Source organism: Lagenorhynchus albirostris, chromosome 10 (assembly GCF_949774975.1).
Source record: "Lagenorhynchus albirostris chromosome 10, mLagAlb1.1, whole genome shotgun sequence".
NCBI classification, from domain to species: domain Eukaryota; kingdom Metazoa; phylum Chordata; class Mammalia; order Artiodactyla; family Delphinidae; genus Lagenorhynchus; species Lagenorhynchus albirostris.
In genome coordinates this window covers 65,851,335-65,878,942 of record NC_083104.1, presented here as the reverse complement: position 1 = coordinate 65,878,942, position 27,608 = coordinate 65,851,335, and the positions used below count along the sequence as shown (strand labels likewise).

At 40.0% G+C, this 27,608-nt stretch overlaps 1 protein-coding gene across 6 annotated transcripts in view; it reads left to right on the top strand.

The window, feature by feature from the left end:
* The first annotated feature begins 2,262 nt into the window (after positions 1-2,262).
* Positions 2,263-27,608, top strand: part of SRPK1 (SRSF protein kinase 1) — an 81,201-nt gene continuing 55,855 nt past the window's right edge. For 5 of the 6 annotated variants that reach the window (XM_060162694.1, XM_060162691.1, XM_060162692.1 and 2 more), the window contains exons 1-2: positions 2,263-2,328; positions 2,857-2,917. In XM_060162694.1, coding sequence (XP_060018677.1) covers positions 2,316-2,328; positions 2,857-2,917 — 74 coding nt within the window. In that variant the 5' untranslated portion in view covers positions 2,263-2,315. Of the gene's footprint in view, positions 2,918-27,608 lie in introns of all 6 variants that reach the window. The other variant, XM_060162690.1, reaches the window with a different exon arrangement.

Here is a 27,608-nt window from a genome sequence, read left to right as displayed (position 1 = left end):
GGAAGGGGAAAATCCAAAATAGGATAAGTCCTGTGAAAATGGGGGGGGGGAAGTGATTTTTAAAGTTACATTTAAAGCGAGAAACACAGAAAAAGGTATAGGCTTTAGAATACGGGAAAAAAACAAACCAGCTTATATGAACAATTATAGAAATTACAGAAAAGGTGTGAAGAACTGAAACATGCTGGGAGACTGGGGAAAAACAGATGAAAGAAAAAGGAGAAATAGTCAATTCTGGGAACTCAGTCCAGTGAACTTGACACTGACTCTGGAAAAATTCTCAAATGAGTTGTTAAACAGATGGCTGGTGAGCTCTTAGAGAGAGAATCAACAGTCACTCAGAGATGTATTTCCTTTTTGATGGATCTGCACTAACCCATTTGGGCTTTAGCACAGCTCTCCTGTTGTCCCTCTCAGTGTCTTCTCTCCCTCATCTAGACATTTCTCATAAACTGCACATCATTTATTCTTTGATTAGACAAATATTTGAGCACCTGGTAAGTGCTAGGCACTAATTTCCCCATTCTGGGACTTTCCCTCAGCCACCAGCTCTCTCCTGTCTTTTCTAAACCCCATGTGGTTTTCCTGAGCTGGCAGAATCCACATACTCCAGGGCTTGACTGTCTGCCCCAACTCACCTTTTGTTTTCCAGGATAGAATTGGGAGGAAACTGGGTTGCAGTTTTCCTTGGCCAACAGGTGCTGTCCTCTTTTGCAATAAGCCCAGAAATGCTATCATTCGGGTTCCATGCAACAGATATTAATTAACTCAATTTCAAATTTGGCAAACCTACATTTCCAGCCTCATGTTCCACTTCATCTCTTCAGTCATTACCAGCCCCAGTCCCTGCCTGTAAGTTTCCAAGTCTGTGCCTTTTTGCTCAATTGATTTTCTCATTCAGGAGCCTGACATCTCCTCCACCTCTGGAAATCCTACACATTTCCCAAGACCCAACTCAAAAGCTGCCTCCTCCCTGGCTGGACTTAATGACCTACTTTGCTCAATAAAATCCCACCCAAGCCCCATGCTTGACCTGTGCAGCACCATTGTACTTTCATCTTCCCTTCTCAATTAATTACTTGTCTGTCTTCCTCACTGGAGTCTAACTTCTTTAAGGGCAAAGGTCTGCAGGCTTCCACCCAGTCCAGCTGCAGTACTTTACAAAGGGGTCGGCAAACTAAGGCCTGAGCAAAGAATGGTTGAAATAGTGGAAAAAAGAACAACAGAAGAATAATATTTCATGATACATGAAAATTACATGAAATTCAAATTTCAGGGACCATAAATAAGACTTTTTTTGAACACTGAGAGCCCCTATTTTCTATGACTGCTTTTGAGCTCTAGTGGCAGAGCTTAATAGTTGAGATCTTATGGCCCCCAAGATCTCTTGGGGTTTACTATATGGCCCTTTACAGAAAAACTTTTCTAAACCTGCTTTACAAGAAGGATTTGATGACTGATCACTGTGTCAGGACACCAAGGTTCTCAGTACATATCCCCTCCGAGTTTTAGTTTATTTGTGTATTGGAAGTAATAACTGTCTTGCCTTTAAGCTGTCATGAACATCAAATGAGATAATGCACTTAGAAAAGTATAAAAATATTCTATAAAGACAACTGTGTTTATCTGTACTAAAAAGATAAAGTGGTAAAATAAGAAAACACTAAGTTTTTATTCTCCTGCTTCCTTCGTTTACAGTCTTCTGTTGAATTTGAAATTTTAAGAGAAAGTTTTTACTTTTTAAGTGACGATGAGGTCACAGGTTCCTTCCTTCCAGTCTTTCTTTTGTGTTGCTCCCACCTCCTTTTCTTTCTCACTTGTAATTCCCGCCCCCCCTCCATTTTCTTTATATAGTTTCTCAATTGGCCCTCACAATAACTCAGTGGAGGCACTGGGACACACCTGATTATTCCATTTTACAGACCAGGAAAACAAGGCAGATTACAGTTGGCTGCGCAGCTCTGACTCAGCACACAGGGAACCCTCAGTGCCACGCTCTTCGCCATTCCTCAGGGGCAACCGCCCGGCAAATAGAACAAAGCTGACCCTGCGAGGCTTCCGAGCTCGGTCCTCAAATACCCCTTGCGTGTATATCCTCGGCTTTATTTCCTTCACCCCTCTTCCCCCAATTCTTTACTGCCCCCCCCTTCTCGGGAACAGGTGGTAGGCTCCGCGCTCAACGCGCAGACGCGCGCCGTCGTGGGCGGGGCGGGAACTGGGGGGCGGGGTGTGCGCGGGCTTGGTTTTGGGCCGCGGCGGGAGCTGGAGTCACCGCCAGTGGAGTGCGCAAGCGCCAGGCAGTTACCGGTTTCGCCATGGAGCGGAAAGGTGAGCGGTGGAGCGGCCTCCGCCACGAGGGGCAACGGCCGCCGGGGCAAGGCCCGGGTCAACGCCAGGAGCTTAGCCTAAGCGCCGCCGTCCGGTCCCCGGGCGTGCGGCGCCCCTCCACTGAGGTGGCGCCGCCCCTCACCCCCCGCCTCTGGGCAGCCGGTCCGCGCCCCGGAGCTCCGGCGTCCTTCCGCGCCGGCAGTCATCTTCTCTCTTGCCCCGCCAGGCCGGCCCGCCCCTTGGGGCCACTCCAGGGCCCGGCCCTCGGCAGGCGAGGCCGACCCCGGCGCGCCAGCCCCCTGACCCGGCCTGAGCCCCTTCCGGCGTGCCCCGCCTGGGCGCTGCTCTGCGCTCCGTGGGCCGCCAGACCCCTGAGCGGCCGCCTGGCCGACGCCGTGGCGCTTGCCCCGGAGCCGCCCCTCAGGCAGGCCCCACACCCGGGCCTCGCGCCCCTGCTGGGTCTCCACCCTCACCTTGGTCTCTCCCTTTCCTCCCCATTCGCCCTTCATCCATCCCTCTCTCCTGCAGTGCTTGCGCTCCAGGCCCGAAAGAAAAGGACCAAGGCCAAGAAGGACAAAGCCCAGAAGAAGTGAGTCTCACCCCCCAACATCCCTTTCTTTGGATTTGCCCCCGCACCTCGTCTCTGGTTTCACGCCTTGAACGTGCACCGGGTTTGGACACCCGGCGGCCGCAGCCACATGGCCTCGGGGCGGCCAAGGAGGGTCGCGCCCCGTGAACCATGTGGGCGGGAGCTTCTGTTGCTGGAGGCCAGGTCTGCGTCTTAGCAGCCCCGCGCCTTCTGGAAAGGGCTGTTGGGAGAGGACCGTAGCCCGACCGGTACCTTACCTTTCCAACTCCAGAGAGGAGGCACAAGCTTCCCGAGTTTGAGCCTCCCCCACGGAGCTGGTAGATCACTATCAGTTTGTGAACCCTGCTCTCTTTCCATACCTGCTTCCCAGCGTCTTAATTTGCCTCCTCCTTCTGCAGGGTAGGCGGCCTGGAATTCTTGAATGAATTTTCTGTATTTTGGTCTGCCAGCCACACGCTCCCTTTTATAGAGGAGGGCATGGAGCTTTCCCCTGGGTTAGGCAACTTCCTGAGCCTGCAGGCACCTGGCCTTCCTTGCAGTCTGCAGGCAGCCCTCTGGGGTATGCAGCCGGTTTTTGTTGCTGCTTCTCTTTTCGCGGAACCTCAAGTCCTCGCACTGAATGCAGATACCTTCTGGAGTGGGCATCACAGTGGTGACGGGGAAGTTCTTTAGCCAACGCTGTTGCTGATTTTGGCTTGGTGTGTTAAGTGCCACTTGCCGGTTTTTATCAGCAGGATGCATAATCGTGGTTTAGCGCTATTGTGGGAAACACAAAAGTTGGTCAGAACGTCATAGAAACGCCCAGTAGAGGGCTTCTGCAAGTGAGGCTTAGTCTGAAGAACTTTTGTACTCACATTTAATTGCAGAGGGCCTTGGAAATTGTCTTTTAGACACTTGTACTCAGAAGAAAAATGCATTATTTTCATGACACTTCCATTTCCTTGGATCTACGTGGAGTTGTACACCATCTAAGTGTTTCTGAGTTGATAAAACTCATTTCAGAGGCTTTCCTAGGTTTTCTTTCTGAATGATGATACAAGATCCGGGCATGTGTGCATGTGTGTATGTTTGTGTATTGTTTTCGGCAGCTGCCTAATGTTTCAGGAGAGCAAATGATGACTTCTATCAATAGAGCTAAAGTGGTAGGTGACCTCACCTCTTGCTTCATTTCTATCAACTGTCCTATGAAATTTTTTATTTTCTGAAGTGCTTGGTAAACAGTGCATTTAAATGTTAGTTTATATATGTTTGTGTGTGTATTTAATTTGCCTCTTGATTATCCACGTGTGGATGATTCAAAAACCAGTTTTTACTCCCAGATTGGTTTAATGGAAACAGCCAGGAGCTAACCTGGTTCTCCCATGCAGTGGGAATTTAAATGTTACTCTGTGTGTGTGCGTGCACGAGCGTGCATGCACAGCCTTAGTTTTGTTACTCTCTGTGGAGCTGATGTGAATGTGTTATAAAACCATATGTTTTCTGCTGATGTAAGGAGGTGGTGATTTTATTATTCACTGTATTTAGATTTCATCTGTCCTGGTTTCTCCACTTGGAAATTAACCTTGATATTAGCCTGAATCAGCCTATAATTTGGGAGATAAATATGTATGGGTGATCATATACTTTATTTTTAACACCAGATATTCAGTACTTTGGATTATCTATTTATTTATAATAAGTTTGTTCATTTATTTTTGGCTGCATTGGGTCTTTGTTGCTGTGCGTGGGGTTTCTCTAGTTGCAGCGCGTGGGGGCTACTCTTCGTTGTGGTGTACAGGCTTCTCATTGTGGTGGCTTCTCTTGTTGCAGCAGAGTACGGGCTCTAGGCACGTGGGCTTTAGTATTTGGCTCTCGGGCTCTAGAGCGCAGACTCAGTAGTTGTGGCGCACGGGCTTAGTTGCTCCAAGGCATGTGGGATCTTCCTGGACCAGGGCTCTAACCTGTGTCCCCTGCATTGGCAGGCGGATTCTTAACCACTATGCCACAGGGAAGCCCCGTGGATTATCTGTTTAGACCATATGCTTTATTTGTAAAGCTGAATATACGTACTTTGGATTATCTGTTACTCCTCCATTCACTACTGTGGGTAACCTAGAGTCACTTGCACAAAAGCAAGTGAGTAGTACAGATAATTAGTTATTTTACTGAATATTTCATCTTGTACAACTTGACTCCTTGAACCACCCCCATTTACTTATAGTTTCAGAGGTGCTTAATTTTTTATTTTGTCTTCAATTAATAGTTTTTCTTGATAATATTACTTTTTTTTTTTGGTTTCTCCAGCCGCCTTTTAAGTACTTGAAATGTCTAACTAATTAACTTGGTTAGAGTACTGTGTCAGAAGTTCAAGCCCCACTTGTCTCAGGTAACTTGACTTTATTCCTTGACTCTTGACTGCACTTCTGACTTCTAGTCATTTTGCAAAGGCAAGCTGCTAAGTTACCAGGAGATTAGTCCGGGAGAAAGTCTGAGGGAAAAGGGTGCGATAGTTTGGTCTTTGGAGTGAGTCAGATCTGGTTTGAATTCTGATTTTGCCGCGTTTTAGCAATCTGACCTTGGATTACTTAGTTAAGGAAACAGTCTTACATGTTATGACTGGTAGCTCAGTCATAATGAAAACTCATCAGGACTTGAAGTTTAAAAAAACCAAACATTTAAATGAAAAATTTTAGAAATTATGGATGTACAACAGTAAATAACATCCTAGTAATTTAGTCATGGTGTGGAACAGGTGGAAGGGATTTTCAGTCCCCTGATTTTGTAGATCTTAAAACTAGAATCTACATACTTTAAATAATATTCCCATGGAGCTGAACCAGTTTGTAGCAGTGTCAAAACTGGAATCCAGGGCTCCTGCCTTCCAGCTCAGTGCTCTTTAGGATTTGTTTCCTTTGGGTTCTTTTACTGTGCTGAAAGATCTGACTTTGGGGATTTTTAGTTGTCTTTAGTAGTTTTATTTGAAGAATTCCTTCTCCATTTCAAGTTTTCCGACACTGTACTCTTGTTTACTAACATTAACTAGTTGGTGATAATCTCTATTTTACCTTACAGATAAGGCAATTGAGATTTGCCAGATTACTCCCCTAGAAAATTTAAAGCTAGGTTTCTAACCCAGATCTGACATACCCCAAAGCCCTGGATACTAACCATTGCTGTCTCCAAGTGACAATTCCTTTTGGTGTATCTGAGGACAAACAAGAATAGAGGCTGAGTGAACAGAGGCTTGTGAATAAAGGACCTCAGGATGCATGGGTGTTCAGGTACACTTTCATGGCCCATTGGGTATGTCTCTTAAAGGGTACAACGTTATATCTCCCTTTGAGCATTCAGTTTTCAATGTGTATATCAAGAGCTGTGTGCCTTCATCTGTTTGTCATAGGTTTTTATAATTTAAGACAATTTATGTATGCTTTTTTTTTTAAGATGATTTATTTATTTTATTTATTTTTGGCTGCATTGGGTCTTAGTTGCAGGATGTGGGATCTTCGTTGAGGTGTGCAGGCTTCTCTCTAATTGTGGCGCACAGGCTCCAGGGTGGGTGGGCTCTGTAGTCTGTGGCATGCAGGCTCTCTAGTTGAGGCACGTGAGCTCAGTAGTTGTGGCATGCGGGCTTAGTTGCCCCCTGGCATGTGGGATCTTAGTTCCCTGACTGGGGATCGAACCCACATCCCCTGCATTGTTAGGTGAATTCTCTACCACTGGACCACCAGGGAGGTCCCTATGTCTGCTTTCAAAATTGTTTCTATGGAATATAATCCCAGAATGGATTTCATATCTAATAATTTTACTAAGATAAAGGGATTGAGAAGTGGGAAATGGGGGTGCAGTTTTAAATAGGGTGATGGAGGACACATTGATAAGGTGACATTTGAAGGAGGTAAATGAAGGGCTGCTCTAGCCAGAATATTAGGAGTGGGAATATTCTTCTAGCTCCTGCTTAGCCACCAGAACTGGACAGTATTACTTGAAAAAGCTTCCCAAAGACGGTAATCTATAAGGTATCTTGTTTTAATTTCTTTTATTACTAAAAGGTTGACCATTTGGAGGATATATTTATTGACCTGCTACTATCTTTTGTCCATTTTTATGTTGGATTGTTGATCATTTTCTTGATATTAAGAGCTATTTATTAAGAATATACCTTTTGGGGTTTCCCTGGTGGCGCAGTGGTTGAGAGTCCGCCTGCTGAGGCAGGGGACACGGGTTCGTGCCCTGGTCCGGGAAGATCCCACATGCTGCGGAGCGGCTGGGCCCGTGAGCCATGGCCTCTGAGCCTGCGTGTCCGGAGCCTGTGCTCCGCAACGGGAGAGGCCACAGCAGTGAGAGGCCCGCATACCACAAAAAAAAAAAAAAAAAAGAATATACCTTTTGTTATGTGACAGATTTGTACTTCTCAGCTTGTTAGCCTTTCAAATTACATTTATAGTGTGTTTTTGACATAAATTAATTTTTTTATATGTAGCTAATCTGTTTCTTTGCTTTTTACCTTTGAAATTTTTGATGTCAACTTTCCTATCTTTAAAAAAAGTTGCATTTTTAACTTTGTGTGATTCCATTAAAGTATGTACTTTCAAAATTATGTACTGCTAGAATTGCATTTTAGAATTGCTCTTAGAAATATTTTCTTGTCTTCTTTTCTTTCTCAGTAAGTTTATGTACGTTAGTAAATTTTATTTGCATTAGTGTTTCTTCTACAGTGAGGCCCAGAGGCTTGCCAGTTTACCATGTTTCTTTAGATTACTACTTGAAACCAGCAACTTGTTGAAGTGCTAAAAGTGGTGGGTGTTTAGGAACTCCTATATTAAAAGTGAAAAGACAGTTCACAGAAAGATAGACAAGTTGAAAAGGCAGAGGGCTATGTACCAGATGAAGGAACAAGATAAAACCCCAGGAAAAACAACTAAATGAAGTGGAGATAGGCAACCTTCCAGAAAAAGAATTCAGAATAATGATAGTGAAGATGATCCAGGACCTCGGAAAAAGAACGGAGGCAAAGATCGAGAAGATGCAAGAAATGTTTAACAAAGACCTAGAAGACTTAAAGAACAAACAAACAGAGATGAACAGTACAATAACTGAAATGAAAAATACACTAGAAGGAATCAGTAGCAGAATAACTGAGGCAGAAGAACGGATAAGTGACCTGGAAGACAGAATGGTGGAATTCACTGCTGTGGAACAGAATAAAGAAAAAAGAATGAAAAGAAATGAAGATAGCCTAAGAGATCTCTGGGACAACGTTAAATGCAACAACATCCGCATTATAGAAGGAGAAGAGAGAGAGAAAGGACCCGATAAAATATTTGAAGAGATTATAGTTGAAAACTTCCCTAATATGGGAAAGGAGATAGCCACACAAGTCCAGGAAGTGCAGCAAGTCCCATACAGGATTAACCCAAGGAGAAACGTGCCGAGACACATAGTAATCAAATTGGCAAAAATTAAAGACAAAGAAAAATTATTGAAAGCAGCAAGGGAAAAATGACAAATAACATACAAGGGAACTCCCATGAGATTAACAGCTGATTTCTCAGCAGAAACGCTGCAAGCCAGAAGGGAGTGGCATGATATTCTTAAAGTGATGAAAGGGAAGAACCTACAACCAACATTACTCTACCCGGCAAGGATCTCATTCAGATTCGATGGAGAAATCAAAAGCTTTACAGAGAAGCAAAAGCTAACAGAATTCAGCACCACCAAACCAGCTCTACAACAAATGCTAAAGGAACTTCTCTAAGTGGGAAACACAAGAGAAGAAAAGGACCTACAAAAACAAACCCAAAACAATTAAGAAGATGGTCATGGGAACATACACATCAATAATTACCTTAAATGTGAATGGATTAAATGCTACAACCAAAGACATAGGCTTGCTGAATGGATACAAAAACAAGACCCATATATATGCTATCTACAAGAGACCCACTTCAGACCTAGGGACACATTCAGACTGAAAGTGAGGGGATGGAAAAAAATATTCCATGCAGATGGAAATGAAAAGAAAGCTGGAGTAGCAATACTCATATCAGATAAAACAGACTTTCAGGTAAAGAATGTTACAAGAGATAAGGAAGGACACTACATAATGATCAAGGGATGAATCCAAGAAGAAGATACAACAATTATAAATATATATGCATCCAGCACAGGAGCACCTGAATACGTAAGGCAACTGCTAACAGCTATAAAAAAGGAAATCAACGGTAACACAATAATAGTGGGGAACTTTAACACCTCACTTACCAGTGGACAGATCATCCAAACAGAAAATTAATGAGGAAGCACAAGCTTTAAATGATACAATAGACCAGATAGATTTAATTGATATTTATAGGACATTCCATCCAAAAACAGCAGATTACACTTTCTTCGCAAGTGCACATGGAACATTCTCCAGGACAGATCACATCTTGGGTCACAAATCAAGCCTCAGTAAATTTAAGAAAATTTAAATCAAGCATCTTTTCTGACCACAACGCTATGAGATTAGAAATCAATTACAGGGGGAAAAACATAAAAAACACAAACACATGGAGGCTAAACAATACGTTACTAAATAACTAAGAGATCACTGTGAAGAAATCAAAGAGGAAATCAGAAAATACCTAGAGACAAATGACAATGAAAACACAACGATCCAAAACCTATGGGATGCAGCAAAAGCAGTTCTAAGAGGGAAGTTTATAGTAATACAAGCCTACGTCAAGAAACAAGAAAAATCTCAAAGAATGTAACCTTACACCTAAAGGAACTAGGGAAAGAAGAAAAAACAAAAGCCAAAGTTAGCAGAAGGAAAGAAATCATAAAGATCAGAGTAGAAACAAAGAAAACAGTAGCAAAGATCTATAAAACTAAAAGCTGGTTCTTTGAGAAGATAAACAAAATTGATAAACCATTAGCCAGACTCATCAAGAAAAAAGAGGGAGAGGGCTCAAATCAATAAAATTAGAAATGAAAAAGGAGAAGTTACAACATACACTGCAGAAATACAAAGCATCCTGAGAGACTACTAGAAGCAACTCTGTGCCAATAAAATGGACAACATGGAAGAAATGGATAAATTCTCAGAAAGGTAAAATCTTCCAAGACTGAACCAGGAAGAAATAGAAGATATAAACAGACCAATCACAAGTAACGAAATTGAAACTGTGATTAAAAATCTTCCAGCAAACAAAAGTCCAGGACCAGATGGCTTCACAGGTGAGTTCTATCAAACATATAGGGAAGAGCTAACACCCATCCTTCTCAAACTCTTCCAAAAAATTGCAGAGGAAAGAACCCTACCAAACTCATTCTATGAGGCCCTGATACCAAAACCAGACAAAGATACAACAGAAAAAGAAAATTACAGACCAATATAGATGCAAAAATCCTCAACAAAATACTAGCAAACAGAATCCAACAACACGTTAAAAGGATCATACACCATGATCAAATGGGATTTATCCCGGGGATGCAAGGATTCTTCAATATACGCAAATCAATCAGTGTGGTACATCATATTAACAAATTGAAGAAAACCCATATGATCATCTCAATAGATGCAGAAAAAGCTTTTGACAAAATTCAACACCCATTTATGATAAAAACTCTCCAGAAAGTGGGCATAGAGGGAATCTACCTCAAGATAATAAAGGCCATATATGACAAAACCACAGCAAACATCATTCTCAATGGTGAAAAACTGAGAGCATTTCCTCTAAGATCAGGAATAAGACAAGGATGTCCACTCTTGCCACTACTATTCAACATAGTTTTGGAAGTCCTAGTCACGGCAATCAGAGAAGAAAAAGAAATAAAGGGAATCCAAATCGGAAAAGAGAAGATAAAACTGTCACTGTTGGAAGATGACATGATACTATACATAGAGAATCCTAAAGATGCCACCAGAAAACTACTAGAGCTAATCAATGAATTTGGTAAAGTTGCAGGATACAAAATTAATGCACAGAAGTCTCTTGCATTCCTGTACACTAATGATGAAAAATCTGAAAGAGAAATTAAGGAAACTCTCCCATTTACCATTGCAACAAAAAGAATAAAATGCCTAGGAATAAACCTACCTAGGGAGACAAAAGACCTGTACGCAGAAAACTATAAGACACGGATGAAAGAAATTAAGGATGATACCAACAGGTGGAGAGATATACCATGTTCTTGGATTGGAAGAATCAATATTGTGAAAATGACTCTACTACCCAAAGCAATCTATAGATTCAATGCAATCCCTATCAAATTACCAATGGCATTTTTTATGGAACTAGAACAAAAAATCTTAAAATTCGTATGGAGACACAAAAGACCCCGAATAGCAAAAGCAATCTTGAGGGAAAAAAACGGAGCTGGATGAATCAGACTCCCTGACTTCAGACTATACTACAGAGCTACAGTAATCAAGACAATATGGTACTGGCACAAAAACAGAAATATAGATCAATGGAACAACATAGAAAGCCCAGATATAAACTGACGCACCTATGGTCAACTAATCTATGACAAAGGAGGCAAGCATATACAATGGAGAAAAGACAGTGTCTTCAATAAGTGGTGCTGGAAAAACTGGACAGCTACATGTAAAAGAATGAAATTAGAACACTCCCTAACACCATACACAAAAATAAACTGAAAATGGATTAGAGACCTAAACGTAAGGCTGGACACTATAAAACTCTTAGAGGGAAACATAGGAAGAACACTCTCTGACATAAATCACAGCAAGATCTTTTTTGATCCACCTCCTAGAGTAATGAAAATAAAAACAAAAATAAACAAATGGGATCTAATGAAACTTAAAAGCTTTTGTAAAGCAAAGGAAACTACAAACGACGAAAAGACAACCCTCAGAATGGGCGAAAATATTTGCAAACAAATCAACGGACAAAGTATTAATCTCCAAAATATATAAACAGCTCATGCAGCTCAATATTAAAAAAACAAACAACCCAATCCAAAAATGGGCAGAAGACCTAAATAGACATTTCTCCAAAGGAGACATACAGATGGCCAAGAAGCACATGAAAAGCTGCTCAACATCACTAATTATTAGAGGAATACAAATCAAAACTACAGTGAGGTATCACCTCAAAGCAGTTAGAATGGGCATCATCAAAAAATCTACAAACAACAGATGCAGGAGAGGGTGTGGAGAAAAGGGAACCCTCTTGCAGTGTTGGTAGAAATGTAAATTGATACAGTTACTATGGAGAACAGTATGGAGGTTCCTTAAAAAACTAAAAATAGAATTACCGTATGACCCAGCAGTCCCACTACTGGGCATATACCCAGAGAAAACCATAATTCAGAAAGGCACATGCACCCCAATATTCATTGCAGCTAATAGGCAGGTCATTACAATAGGCAGGTCATGAAAGCAACCTCTATGCCCATTGACAGAGGAATGGATAAAGAAGATGTGGTACATATATACAATGGAATATTAGCCATAAAAAGGAATGAAATTGGGTCATGTATAGAGACGTGGATGAACCTAGAGACTGTCATACAGAGTGAAGTAAGTCAGAAAGAGAAAAAGAAATATCATATGTTAACGTATATATGTGGAACGTAGAAAAATGGTACAGATGAACCGGTTTGCAGGGCAGAAATTGAGACACAGATGCAGAGAACAAACGTATGGACACCATGGGGGGAAAGCAGCAGGGGGTGGGGGTGGGAGTGTGACGAATTGGGAGATTGGGATTGACATATAGACACTAATATGTATAAAATGGATAACTAGTAAGAACCTGCTGTATTAAAAAAAGGTTTTTTTTCTTAAAAATGAAAAGACAGGCTGGTCAACTAAAATCTATTTTTACTCAAGTTTTTAGACCTGGTAGGATAACTGCAGCAAGCTTTTTTGTTTTTTACCCACCTTAGATAGACTTTTGCCTAGTGTTCCCCAGGTCCTGTCTACCACTAATGCTGGTTTGGGGACTAAGTTCATTTTTATATTGGCTGAAGCATTTTAATGGTTCCCTCACTGTAACTGAATTAATCCCAAGCAAATAAGAAAATTCAGAAAGCTAGGAGTTTTTTTTTTTTTAAGTCTTCCGTTCCAGGTGCAATGCAAGTAATAATTTAGTTAAAGAGAAATAGATATCTAAATATATTTGTAATCTTACAGTTTTTTCATCGAATTTAAGATGCTGTTGGTTTTTTAATTCACCATCTCTGAATTCACCATTCAGAGATGTAAAATGGTGGGAGACATTTTCATGTTTGAGTTTGTGAAATGCAGTAATTCCAAGGTTGTGCAGAATTGACAGCATGATTGTCTTTCTTTATTTTTTCTGGTACGGGAACCTCTCACTGTTGTGGCCTCTCCCGTTGCGGAGCACAGGCTCCGGACGTGCAGGCTTAGTGGCCATGGCTCACAGGCCCAGCTGCTCCGCGGCATGTGGGATCTTCCCGGACCAGGGCACGAACCTGTGTCCCCTGCATCAGCAGGCGGACTCTCAACCACTGCGCCACCAGGGAAGCCCGTGATTGTCTTTTTAAAAGCTTTGTTGTGGAAATTTTCAAATATGTATGAAATGAGAGAAAATGGCAAAATAAACTTGCATATATCCACCTTAACTTCCAACAGTTATCAGCTATGGCTGATGTTGTTTCATCTATTGATAACATCTTCTCCTACTCCCCTCCATCTTATTTTAAAGCAAACCCTAGACATTATCATTTTGTAAGATATGGACTCTTAATTTTTAAAAACATAACTACAGTACTATTATGACACCTGAAATTTTTTAACACAAGTTGATATCAAATATCCAACTTTGCCATTGTTTTAAAAGTCTCTCTAGTCTTTTTATCTATAGGTTCTGCATAGTTTTTGTTTCTTCTTTCTTTGCAAACTTTTAAAAATTAATTTATTTCTTTTTGGCTGCGTTGGGTCTTCATTGCTGCGTGGGGGCTTTCTGTCGTTGCGGCGAAGGGGGGCTAATCTTCCTTGCGGTGCGCAGACTTCTCATTGTGGCGGCTTCTCTTGCTGTGGAGAACGGGCTTCAGTAGTTGTGGCACGTGGACTCAGTAGCTGTGACTCACGGGCTGTAGAGCTCAGGCTCAGAAGTTGTGGTGCATGGGCTTAGTTGCTCTGTGGCATATGGCATCTTCCCAGACCAGGGATCAAACCCATGTCCCCTGCATTGGCAGGCGGATTCTTAACAACTGTGCCACTGGGGAAGTCCCTGCAGATTTTTTGCTAGACAGCTTCATTGGTGGTGTTGTATACTTCTATCAGATGGCACCTACTGTTTGGTTGACTCTTTATTTGTGATGTTAGTGGCCTTTGATTATTGCCTAGATCCCTAATTTGATTTGGGGTTGCAAAATGATAGTATTCTATTACTCTTTAATTTATTAATTGTAATACTTGTGTAAACAGAAACTTTATCTCTTCTGTTTGCTTATCTAGGGAGAGACTTCATGTGTATGACAGACTGGATAAATACTTTATACTTTCCAGTTTTAAAAATAATGAGCTGGGTTCCTAGCATCCTCCAAAATGACCAATAAGATTTATTTGATTATGAACACACAGATTTAAACATATTTGTGGTTCAGTCCATTGTAGTTTTGTTTTTGTTTTGTACAGCTTTATGGAGGTATAGTTTATATACCATAAAACTCACCTGTTTAAAGTGTATAATTGAGTGATTTTCAGTATGTTCACAGAGTCGTGCAACCTTCACCATGATCTAGTAGGTTTGAAATATATCCATCACCTCAGCAAGAAACGCTGTACCTGTTTGCAGTCAGTCCTCATTACCCCCCATGCTACCTGACCTCCAACCATAGGCAACCACCAATCTACTTTCTGTCTCTATGGATTTGCTTAGGCTGGATATTTCATATAAATGGAATCGTACAATACGTGATCTGTTATGACTGGCTTCTTTTACTTAACATGTTTTTAATGCTCATGCATTTTGTAGCATGTATAGTTGTTATTTTTATTGATTGTCCTACCCTTGAGTCATTTGTCTCAGCCTGAGACATCTTTGATAGCTTTTTGCTATCTGGTGTGACAGTTTGTCCAGACTTGTACATTTTCTGCCCCAGTCAAAGAAATAGACCTTTCTCTAAGAAGCCTTTTAGTGGGAAATGACATTTGGAGATCACAATCTGGGCACTTAAGGTGCTTATTTCTACTGAGTTAGTCATTGTTTCTAGGCCTTTTTTGTGGTTAATTAGGAAATAAGTTGAAGTTGAAGTTGTGTTTTTTCTCTTTTTTTTTTTTTTTTTGCGGTACGCGGGCCTCTCGCCACTGTGGCCTCTCCCGCTGCAGAGCACAGGCTCCGGACGCGCAGGCTCAGCGGCCATGGCTCACAGGCCCAGCCGCTCCGCGGCACGCGGGATCCTCCCAGACCCAGGCACGAACCCGTGTCCCCTGCATCGGCAGGCGTATTCTCAACCACTGCGCCACCAGGGAAGCCCTGTTTTTTCTCTTAAAAAAAAAAAAAAAATCATGAGTTCAAGTTACACTTAAAAATCAAATTAAATGACCCAGGGACTTTCCTTATCTTCTTTGATTTTACATCTCTATCTCCTTTCTCCCACGTTGAAAACCCCAGTTCTTAACAGCACCAACATGATTATTCATTTTCTTTTCCCACAGTATAAATACAGAATAGTCTGAGAATGACAATGTCAACACTACAACCAATAGTATGATTACTGAAGAAAGCTAATGATTTCTTCTTATTGTTCTTCTTAGGGCATAGTATTTCAATAGGGAGGTAGAGTCAAATTACTGAATTTTAAAGTTATGTGAGCTAGTTCCTTGCTGTGTGATTATGTTACCACCTGGTACACAGATTCATTTGTTTAACTTTTGCTTTCATTTTACATCTTTGGCTTTTTTAAATCTTGTAGAATTTGGGTCATCTGTGTTCTTAGTTTAAAATGAATATTGAAAATATAGTAATTTGTGATTGTGTTGATTTATTTTTAGTATATGGCTTCTGAAGCATGCTATCAGTAAGCCAAAAGGGAATGGTGGTTATTAGAATGTATGGAGTGGGCTTTCTCATCTGTCCTGTGAGAAGATGAGTTGTGTTACCAGATCTTTCGATTTTTTGAGAGACCCTGGAAATCTTGGTTTTTATGTGCTTCTCAACAACTATTTTGATTTTTTTTTTTAACCATTATAAACAGAAGTTTAGGGGCAGGATTTTACAGCCTACAGTTTGTAATCTCTGCTGTAGAATCTTCAGGGTGAGAGTTAGTTACTAATTGGCCTAATTATTAGATCTAATACTATCTCTAGCCCTTCCCCTTAAAGTTATAGTAAACACAGTTGTGGAAGAGATCTGTGGTTCTGTGTACCTCTTCCTGGAAGATTAACTTTGGGAATTTCAAAAAGATCCATGCGATTAGCTGTGAAGACCAGAGTATCTAGTTTTTCAACTACTTTAACAAGGAATGCTTTCAGAAAGTTGTCAGAAACCACAAAATAAGTTAACTATACTTTGTTCATTTTCAAAGAAGTATAGTAGCACTGGACACAAAAGTTAGTTGGCAGGAGCTAGATAAATAAAAATCATATTCATTTGTACCATGATGAAGCCTTTGGTTATATAGATGAAGGTTAAGGCCAGGTATAATTCATTGCTATTGAGTAATAAATTCCTTGGTGGCTTACATGCTTTGCATAATAGGTATTTAAAGATTGCTTATCAAAAAGTTTGAGAACATTTGATATATATTTTAGCCACTATATAAGAATTGTCACCAGTATAAGAGTTGTCATCAATGGCCTGAAGTTTGGTGTTGGTACCATGAGTCATGTTGATGACCTTTATATATTATTTAATTTACTCAAATTCTAACTTCTTTGTTCTGAGTGATTAGGCATTTTAAACAATGCTACCCATTCTTTTGGGGGTGGTCTTTGTGAACTTTTGTTTCCTGAAATACTAAGGTGGCCTTATGTTGTAATTAATATAAAGGTAATTTATGGGCAACTGTATCTTCTCATTCACTTTGTTCTTGATTGTGGTGCTGCCCTTCAGCCTGTGAAGGACCTTGAATGTCCTTTAAGCCAAGCAGTTTGACCACAGATGTCAGGTTCTGTCTATACGTGAGCTTGGTGGCAAGCTCCCTTGATACTCCTATGACTACCTATGCCTTTGAGAATAGATTTTGCAGGAATTGTATGTTGCATATTTCTTGCTAGTATTAGGAATATAAGGAGAGGGCTTCCCAGGTGGCACAGTGGTTAAGTATCCGCCTGCCAGTGCCGGGGACACGGGTTCGATCCCTGGTCTGGGAAGATCCCACATGCTGCAGAGCAACTAAGCCCATACACCACAACTACTGAGCCTGTGCTCTAGAAGCCTGCGAGCCACAACCACTGAGCCCATGTGCTACAACTACTGAAGCCCGTGTGCCTAGAGCCCATGCTCCGCAACAAGAGAAGCCACTGCAATGAGAAGCCTGCGCACCGCAACGAAGAAGAGTCCCCGCTCGCCATAACTAGAGAAAGTCCGTGCACAGAATGAAGACCCAATGCAGCCAAAAATAAATAAATAAAATAAATTTTAAAAAAATAGAATATAATGAGATAAATTAGCTAACTTAACTCATGTTGTAGGTGGAAGGATAGAATAGGTATATGCTCAAATACTGTTTATTAAAAAAGAGCTTGTTTTCTTGAATCACACAGTCCCAGGTTCCAGCTTGCCTCCAACATGGTTGTTGGATGAACTTGGACAATATCATTTGACTTCCTTGAGTCTGAGTTGCCTTATCTGCAGATGGCGAGATTCTGATGCTGAAATTGTACGTGCATGCCTAGCTCAGTACTCAGCTAGGAGTATAGTGCTTTGGTGACTACTCCCATGCTCATGCTTCCTTCCTTAGCTAAAATGGGTTTACCCTTGACTTTTATGTAACACTTCTTATTACTATTCATGTGTTGAACTAATGGTTTTAACTCACCTGTTGGTATTTCCTATACATATGTATCAGGTCTTGTTTGGGTTAGAGTCCCTAAAGATCAGGGATAGTGTATATTTAATTATGTGTATATATCATCTGATAAATTTAGGCACTCAAATTTTTGTTTCAATGCTGCCAAACCCTAGCTCCTAGGATTACTGAGTTGAGATTGCTACTTGAGTATGCCTCAGAAATTAAATTCAGTTTGTCAGTTTGCAAAAGGAAGAAATTATCTGTCAGAAAAGATATATATGGAAAAGGTTGTGGGAGAAATTTAGCATTTATTGAGCTCCACTGTGTGTAGGTCCTGCAACTTAAAATAGTATCTAATTAAATTTTTGCATCAGGTTAGGTACTCCAGAAGGAATACAAAAATGACTTAGAGTGAAGGGGACTTCCCTGGTGGTGCAGTCATTAAGAATTTGCCTGCCAGTGCAGGGGACACAGGTTCGATCCCTGGTCCAGGAAGGTCCCACATGCTGCAGAGCAACTAAGCCCGTGCATCACAACTACTGAGCTTGCACTCTAGAGCCTGAGAGCCACAACTACTGAACCTGTGTGCCACAACTACTGAAGCCCGCGTGCCTGGAGCCTGTGCTCCGCAACAAGAGATGCCACTGCAATGAGAAACCCGCACAGCACAACGAAGAGTAGCCTCCGTTTGCGCAACTAGAGAAAACCCGTGTGCAGCAACGAAGACCCAATGCAGCCAAAAATAAATAAATAAATTAATTAATTAAAAAAATAAACAGAGTTAAGCCTTCTCCTCAAGGGGATTTCTTAAGGGACATAAGTACACAAATATGATTTTCTTCTAGTCTCTATTAGTTTGCTCTGGTTACTGAACAAAGTACCACAATCTGGGTGGCTTAGACAACAGAAATTTATTGTCTCACACTTCTGGAGCATAGAAGTCTGAAATGAAGTTGTCAGCAGGGTTGAAGATGGCCATCTTCTCCTTGTATCTGTGCATCATCTTCCCTCTATGTGTTTTAGTCTGTGTCCAAATTTCCTCTTTTTATAAGGACACTAGTCATATTGGATCAGGACTCATCCTAGACCTCATTTTACCTTGATCACTTCTATGAAGATCCTATCTCCAAATAGTCACATTCTGAGAAACTGGAAGTTAGGACTCCAATGTGTCTTTTTGGGGGGACACAGTTGAACCCATAACACAGTCCGTAGAAGATAGTTCTCTGCATTAGGAGATCCTACAATTATTCATTCCCCAAGGCAGGAAGAAATAGAAGACTGAAATTTACATGTAAGTAAACTAGAGTTTCTAAGGTGCTTTTTCCAGTCAGCTTTTTTTTTGTTGTTAACTTATTTATTTATTTGGCTGTGCCAGGCCTTAGTTGCAGCACACGGGATCTTTGTTGCAGTGTGTGGGATCTTCAGTTGCGGCATGTGAACTCTTAGTTGTGGCATGCGGGATCTAGTTGCCTGACCAGGGATGGAACCCAGGCCCTCTGCATTGGGAGTGCAGAGTCTTAGCCACTGGACCATTAGGAAAGTTCCTCCAGTCAGCTTTTAGTTTGTCTTTTGAAGCCAAATCATTTCTAAGACCCAAACACATCATCTTCAAATCAGTTATTCCTCCTGAGTTTCAGTTTTATTTTATTTTATTTATTTATTTATTTATTTGGCTGTGTTTGGTCTTCGTTACTGTGTGAGGGCTTTCTCTAGTTGCGGCAAGCAGGGGCCACTCTTCATCGTGGTGCGCGGACCTCTTACTGTCGCAGCCTCTCTTGCTGTGGGGCACAGGCTCCAGATGCGCAGGCTCAGTAGTTGTGGCTCACGGGCCCAGTTGCTCCGTGGCACGTGGAATCTTCCCAGACCAGGGCTCGAACCTGTGTCCCCTACATTGGCAGGCAGATTCTCAACCACTGCGCCACCAGGGAAGCCCCTCAGTTTTATTTTTGAATCATTCCAGATAAAACTCTAGCATTTCTTACCTCTTTACTAAAACGTCACAACCCTATTTAAAATGTCAGCATACTCTGTCCCCTTACCTTTTTAAATTTTTCTTTATAGCCCCTCTCATAGCCTGACATTATAGAACATCTGTCTCCTTGAGAGACGTTGAGAGAGGACTTTGATGGGACTTGCTGTCCCAACTTTAGCTATTCACCAGCAGAAACTCAAAACCCGGATAGATTCAGATAAATTAGGGCTATTTTTTTGTCACCTTGTGCTAGTATGATGAAGACCAGGGACTCTTTTTTTTTTTTTTTCCCCCCTCACAGCTGCATTTCCAGTGCCTGGAAAGGTATCTGACATACCTATAGGCACTCGGTAAAAATAAGTTAAATAAGTAAATAGATGTTTGCTTGTTTCTTTTCCGTTATTTCCTACATGCAATGCTAAAATTTATGTATCAGGTACTGATATAGAATAAAATAACCTCTGTGTTCCCCACGAGGTAGATGTTTTTCTGCCCTCGTTTTACATACTGGGCAACTGAAGCACAGAGAGCTTCTTGAATTAGCAGTTCATTCAAAGTCATGGCGCTCTGGTAGACTATGGAACCAGGATCAAACCTAACTCCTGACACCAGAGACCGTGGCTATGTCTCCTGCATCTTTGCTTTCCAGTCCTCCTACATTTTTACCACCTTCTTGTCAGAAGAATTTTTCTAAAGCACTACTTCTGCTTAAATTTCTTGATGATTTCCTTCTACATAATACACTTCAACACTTGACATTTCATATTCTTCACAGTCTTGTTCCATTAGGGGATTGGTTGGAGGTGGGGTGGAGTGTAATGGTCTTCAACTGAAGAATGATGAGTAACAGCTAAAAATAAAAAGAAGATACTTGTCTGATACATACACCTTTTCTGGGTATTTCTGTTTTACAGGCAGTTAGCAAAATAAAGTCTGTTCTCATGAAACTTACGTTCTGGGAGTGTGAGTAGGAAGAAATGGCAAGTGCTGAAGAAAAATGAAGCAAGGTCAGAGGGCAGGGGAGGGCATGCCTCTAACTGCTGTTCTATACAGGCGGGTCAAGGAAGTTTTCTGAAAAGGCAACACTTTAACATGGACCTAAAGAGATAAGGTCAGAGAGATGGGTTGTGGGGGCAAGGGCGAGCAATGAAAAGATCATGTAAGCCCTGTATAGGCCATTGTGATAACATCTATTTTGAGTGTAGTGGTTGCCTAATACATAATAATATGTTATTATATAATAGGGCTTTATTAAAGGTCACCAGTTGTTTTCTGTTTTTGTTTTTTTAAGTATAATTGAGTCTGAAATGCTCCCTGCAGAATCCTAGGCTGCTGGGGTTAGGAGATCACATCTAGTGATCTAGTGCCATCTAGTGGCTGTTCATCTAGTGGCTGTTTATCATAAATGTGGGTAAGCCTTCCAGAAAATACGCAGGCTCTACAGAAGTTTGTGTTGCTAGCTTAATCATATCAGTGCAAAGTGTGGATGTCTGAAAAAAAAACCTTCATATATGAACTGTGAGAGTAAGTTGCATATATTGTGCCCTTTTATCCCTAAATACTTGACATATTCCCTTAGAACAAGGACATTCGCTTACATAATCACAATATAATTATCAAAATAGGAAATAAAATGTTAATACAGTATTTAATGTAGATCTTATTCAACTTTTGTCAGTTGTCCCAATGTCCTTTATAGAAAAAAGGTTTTTTTCTGGTCTAGTATCTAACCCATGATCATGCATTGCATTTAGTTTTTGTGTCTCCTAAATCTAGAACAGTTCTTTGCCTGCCTTTGTGTTTCCTGACATTGATATTTTTAAAGAATATAGGCCATTTATTTTCTAGAATGTCTCTCAGTTTGCGTTTTTATGTTTCCTTGTGATTCAGCTTATGCATGCTGGCACTACCTAAGTGAAATGTATCTTTCTTGGTGTATCACATCAGGAGACACATGATATCCTTGCCAGTACTGGTGATGTTACCTTTGACTGATGAGATAAGGTAGTGACTTCCAAGTTTCTCTGCCATAAAATTACGATTTTCCCCTTTGCAATTCATAAGTTATTTGTGGGAAGATACTTTGACCTATGTAAATAACTTTTTCCTCATCAAAATCTCACTGTTTTAGCATTCACTGTTGATTCTCACCTAAATCAGTTATTAATGTGATGGTTACAAAATGGTAATTATCTAATTCTACTATTTCCTTCTATAGTTATTGGTCAGCATTCTGTTAGTAGAAAACTTTCCCTTTTCCCCATTCATTTATTTATCATCATAGTCATCAACATTAGCATGAATTTATGGAGTATTCTTTTATTCAGTGAGTTTTAATCCATTACACTCATTATTATGATGCTCAAATTCTTTCATATTTGGCCATTGGGAGCCCCTTCAAGCTGGCTTCTTGTTCTTTGACATGTCTCCTTTATTCTTTGAGCATTTCTCTATTCTCTGGCCCAAGATATTCCATGTTCATCTTGTACTTTTCCTGCCCCACCCCTGGAATCAATCATTTCTCTGAGGAGCCCTGGTTCCTTTTAGTAAGGATTGGTATTTAGAAACCAAGATTTGGGTGTGACTTTAAGTAAGTTCTTAAAAATTTTGTGTCAGAAAATATGTTAGCATGGTAGGTTTCTGTGATATCACAGTTCTTTATTTCTGGTGGAAAATTTAGGTGACAAATCTGTGATAATTATTTTTGGGCCCGTTCTTTGACATTGCCTTACGCTGAGTAGGCTACTGGAGCAATGATAATTAATGTTGTATTTGAAGCTCCATATTTCCATGTGTGGTTATTAAGTAGTCTAAAATACTGAATACATGAAGAGATATATTGGTTTGGAAGACTCAGATTTAAATAATAATTAGTTCTTCCTAAATTAATATAAATTTCCTATTCCTGTAACAGCATTCTGTGACACCAGTTCCAAACTTTATGGAAAATACAAACATAAAAATAACCCAAAAAATTTCCAGAGAAGTGTAATCCATTTTGAGGGTTTTTTTTAATATGGTGTGAGAAAATGTTCTAATTTAATTCTTTTTACATGTAGCTGTCCAGTTTTTTCAGCACCACTTATTGAAGAGGCTGTCTTTTTCCCCATTGTGTATTCTTGCCTCCTTTGTCATAGGTTAATGTAAGTGCATGGGTTTATTTCTGGGCCCGCAGTTCTGTTCCATTTATCTATGTGTCTGTTACCATACTGTTTTGATTACTGTAGCTTTGTAGTATAGTTTAAAATCAGGGAGCGTGATACCTCCAGCTCTGTTATTCTTCCTCAAGATTGTTTTGGTTATTCAGGATCTTTTGTGTTTCCATACAAATTTTAGAATTGCTAATTCTGTGGAAAATGCCATTGGTCTTTTAATAGGAATTGCATTGAATCTGTAGATTGACTTGAGTAGTATGGTCATTTTAACAATATTAATTATTTGAATCCATAAACACAGTGTATCTTTCCATCTGTGTTGTCTTCAGTTTCTTTCATCAGTGTATTACAGTTTTCTGAGTATAGTTCTTCTTCCTTAGTTAGATTTATTCCTAGGTATTTTATTCTTTTAGATGTGATGGTAAATTGAATTGTTTTTAAATTTCTCTTTCTTTTTTTATTTTTTTTATTTTTTAACATCTTTATTGGGGTATAATTGCTTTCCAATGGTGTGTGTTAGTTTCTGCTTTATAACAAAGTGAATCAATTATACATATACATATGTTCCCATATCTCTTCCCTCTTGCGTCTCCCTCCCTCTAAAATTTCTCTTTCTGATAGTTTGTTATTAGTGTATAGAAATGCAACAGGTTTTTGTATATTAATTGTATCCTGAAACTTTACTGAGTTCATTGATGAGCTCCAAGTAGTTTTTTTGGTGTTGTCTTTAGGATTTTCTATGTATAGTATCATGTTATTTGCAGACAAAAACAGTTTAATTCTTCCTTTCCAATTTGGACTCCTCTTATTTTTAAAGTAATGTCTGATTGCTGTAGCTAGGACTTCAAATACTGTGTTGAATAAAAATGGTGAGAGTGGGCATCCTTGTCTTGTTCCTGATCTTAGAGGAAATGCTTTCAGCTTTTCACAGTTGAGTATGACATTATTGGTGGGCTTATATATGGCCTTTATTATGTTGAGGTATGCTCCCTCTATAACCACTTTGTGGAGAATTTTTATCATAAATGGATGTTGAATTTTGTTAAAAGCTTTGTCTGCATCTGTTGGTGATCATAAGATTTTTATCATTCAGCTTGTTAACGTGGTATATCATTGACTGACTTGTGGATATTGAACTATTCTTGCATCCATCGGATAAATCCCACTTGATCATGGTGTATGATCCTTTCAATGTATCGTTGAATTCAGTTTGCTAATATTTTATTGAGAATTTTTCCACGTATGTTCATCAGTGAGATTGGCCTGTAATTTACTTTTTTTGTGATACCTTCTTGTTCTGGTATCAGCTTGATGCTGGCCTCCTAGAATGAGTTCAGAAGCATTCCTTCCTCTGTAGTTTTTTGGAATGGTTTGAGAAGGATAAGTATTAGCCCTTCTGTAAATGTTCGGTAGAATTCACCCGTGAAGCCATCTGGTCCTGGACTTTTGTTTGTTGGGAGGTCTTTTTTAATTTATTTATTATTACTGATTTGGTTTTATTACCGGTGATTGGTCTATTTATATTTTCTATTTCTTCCTGACTCAGCCTTGGAAGATTGTACATTTCTAGGAGCTTGTCCATTTCTGCTAGGTTGTCCATTTTATTGGCATGTAGTTGTTTGCAGTAATCTCTTATGATTCTTTGTATTTCTGTGGTGTTGGTTGTAACTCCTCCTTTTTCATTTCTGATTTGACCCTCTTTTTCATTTCTGATTTGACCCTCTTTTTTTCTTGATAAGTCTGGCTACAAAACGCAGTTATTTGTATGTTGTCTTCACTGAAGTTATCAAATTTCTTGCGCATATTTTATTGAGTTGTTTGTCTTGTTATTGTGTTGTAAAAGTTTTTTTTATATTATGGAAACAAGTCCTTTATCAGTTTGTATTGTATTTACAGAGGTTTCTCATTTTGTTTAGTATTTATTTGTACTGTACTTAGATTTGTATTGTATTACAGAGGTTTTTGATTTAGACAAAGTCCAGTTTATCCAATTTTTTTTTCTTCTATCAGTGTGTTTTTTTTGTGTTTTAGGAAATCTTTGCCTACACTAGGGGTGTGAAAATACTCACATTTAGTTCTGAGGCAAGAGGGGAGTACTGTTTTGGTTTTTTCCCCATAAAATACAGAGAATTATATAAGATTTTTTAAAGTCTTCAACCCCATCCACACTCCCTTGAAACCACAGATTGGCTAACAGGCATTGTGTGCTTTCTAAGTACAGTTGACCCTTGAACACTGTGGGGGTTAGGGGCACCTATCTCCCCACCAGTTGAAAATTTGCATGTAACTTTTTTTTCACATCTTTATTGGAGTATAATTGCTTTACAATGTTGTGTTAGTTTCTCTTGTATAACAAAGTGAATCAGCTATATGTATACATATATCTGCATATCTCCTCCCTCCCACCCTCCCTATCCCACCTCTCTAGGTTGTCACAAAGCATCGAGTTGATCTCCCTGTGCTGTGCAGCAGCTTCCCACTAGCCATCCATTTTACATTTGTTAGTGTATATGTCAGTGCTACTCTCTCACTTCGTCCCAGCTTCCCTTTCCCCTGCTGTGTCCTCAAGTCCTCAAGTTCTCTACGTCTGCATCTTTATTCCTGCCCTGCCACTAGGTTCATCAGTACCGGATTTTTACTTTCTTTCTTCTTTTTTCATTCTGAATTTTAGTTTATTTTCTTTTGTAATTTAAGATGAAGCAACACTACCTCTAAAACTGTACCTAAAAGTTGACTCACTTTTACAATGATCCTTAGTGATAAATATTTTTATTTTTTATTTTTTTAAGACTCTTTATCTTATTTTATTTTATTATACAGCACGTTCTTATTAGTTATCTATTTTATACATATTAGTGTATATATGTCAATCCCAATCTCCCAGTTCATCCTACCACCACCAACCTCCACCCACTTTCCCCCCTTGGTGCCCATATGTTTGTTCTCTAAATCTGTGTCTCTATTTCCACCTTGCAAACCAGTTCATCTGTACCGTTTTTCTAGATTCCACATGTATGCATTAATATACAATATTTGTTTTTCTCTTTCGGACTTACTGCACTCCATATGATAGTCTCTAGGTTCATCCATGTCTCTACAAATGACCCAATTTCTTTCCTTTTTATGGTTGAGTAATATTCCATTGTATATATGTGCCACATCTTCTTTATCCATTCATCTGTTGATGGACATTTAGGTTGCTTCCATGTGCTGGCTATTGTAAATTGTGCTGCAGTGAACATTGTGGTACATGTATCTGGTTTTTTTTTTTTTTTTTTTTTTGGTACGCGGGCCTCTCACCATTGTGGCCTCTCCTGTTGCGGAGCACAGGCTCCGGACGCGCAGTCCGCGGCCATGGCCCACCGGCCCAGCCGCTCTGCGGCATGTGGGGTCTTCCCGGACCGGGGCACGAACCCGTGTTCCCTGCATCGGCAGGTGGACTCTCAACCACTGCGCCACCAGGGAAGCCCACATGTACCTTTTTGAATTATGGTTTTCTCAGGGTATATGCCCAGTAGTGGGATTGCTGGGTCATATGGTAGTTCTATTTGTAGTTTTTTAAGGAACCTCCATACTGTTCTCCATAGTGGCTGTATCAATTTACATTCCCACCAACAGTGCAAGAGGGTTCCCTTTTCTCCACACCCTCTCCAGCATTTACTGTTTCTAGATTTTTTGATGATGGCCATTATGACCCGTGTGAGCTGATACCTCATTGTGATTTTGATTTACATTTCTCTAATGATTAGTGATGTTGAGCATCTTTTCATGTGTGTGTTGGCAGTCCGTATGTTTTCTTTGGAGAAATGTCTGTTTAGGTCTTCTGCCCATTTTTGGATTGGGTGTTTGTTTTTTTGATATTGAGCTGCTTGTATATTTTGGAGATTAATCCTTTGTCAGTTGCTTCGTTTGCATATATTTTCTCCCATTCTGAGGGTTGTCTTTTCGTCTTGTTTATGGTTTCCTTTGCTGTAGCTTTGTAGTATATCCTGAAGTCAGGGGGCCTGATTCCTCCAGCTCTGTTTTTCTTTCTCAAGATTGCTTTGGCTATTCGGGGTCCTTTGTGTTTCCATACAAATTGTAAAATTTCTTGTTCTAGTTCTGTGAAAAATGCCATTGTTAATTTGATTGGGATTGCACTGAATCTGTAGATTGCTTTGGGTAGTAGAGTCATTTTCACAATGTTGATTCTTCCAATCCAGGAACATGGTGTATCTCTCCATCTGTTTGTATAATCTTTGATTTCTTCCATCAGTGTCTTATAGTTTTCTGCGTACAGGTCTTTTGCTCCTTAGGTAGGTTTATGCCTAGGTATTTTATTCTTTTTGTTGCAGTGGTAAATGGGAGTGTTTCCTTAATTTATTTTTCGGATTTTTCATTGTTAGTGTATAAGATGCATGTAACCTTTGACTCTCCCAAAACTTTTCTACTAATAGCCTGCTGTTGATTGGAAGCCTTATTGATAACATAAACAGTCGATTAACGCGTATTTTGTATGTTATATGTATTACCTGATGTGTTCTTACAATAAAATAAGCAAAGAGAAACGAAAAATGTTACTGAGAGAGAAAATGATACTAAGAAAATCATAAGGAAGAGAAAATACATTTATAGTACTGTATTATATTTATCGATACTGTAAATT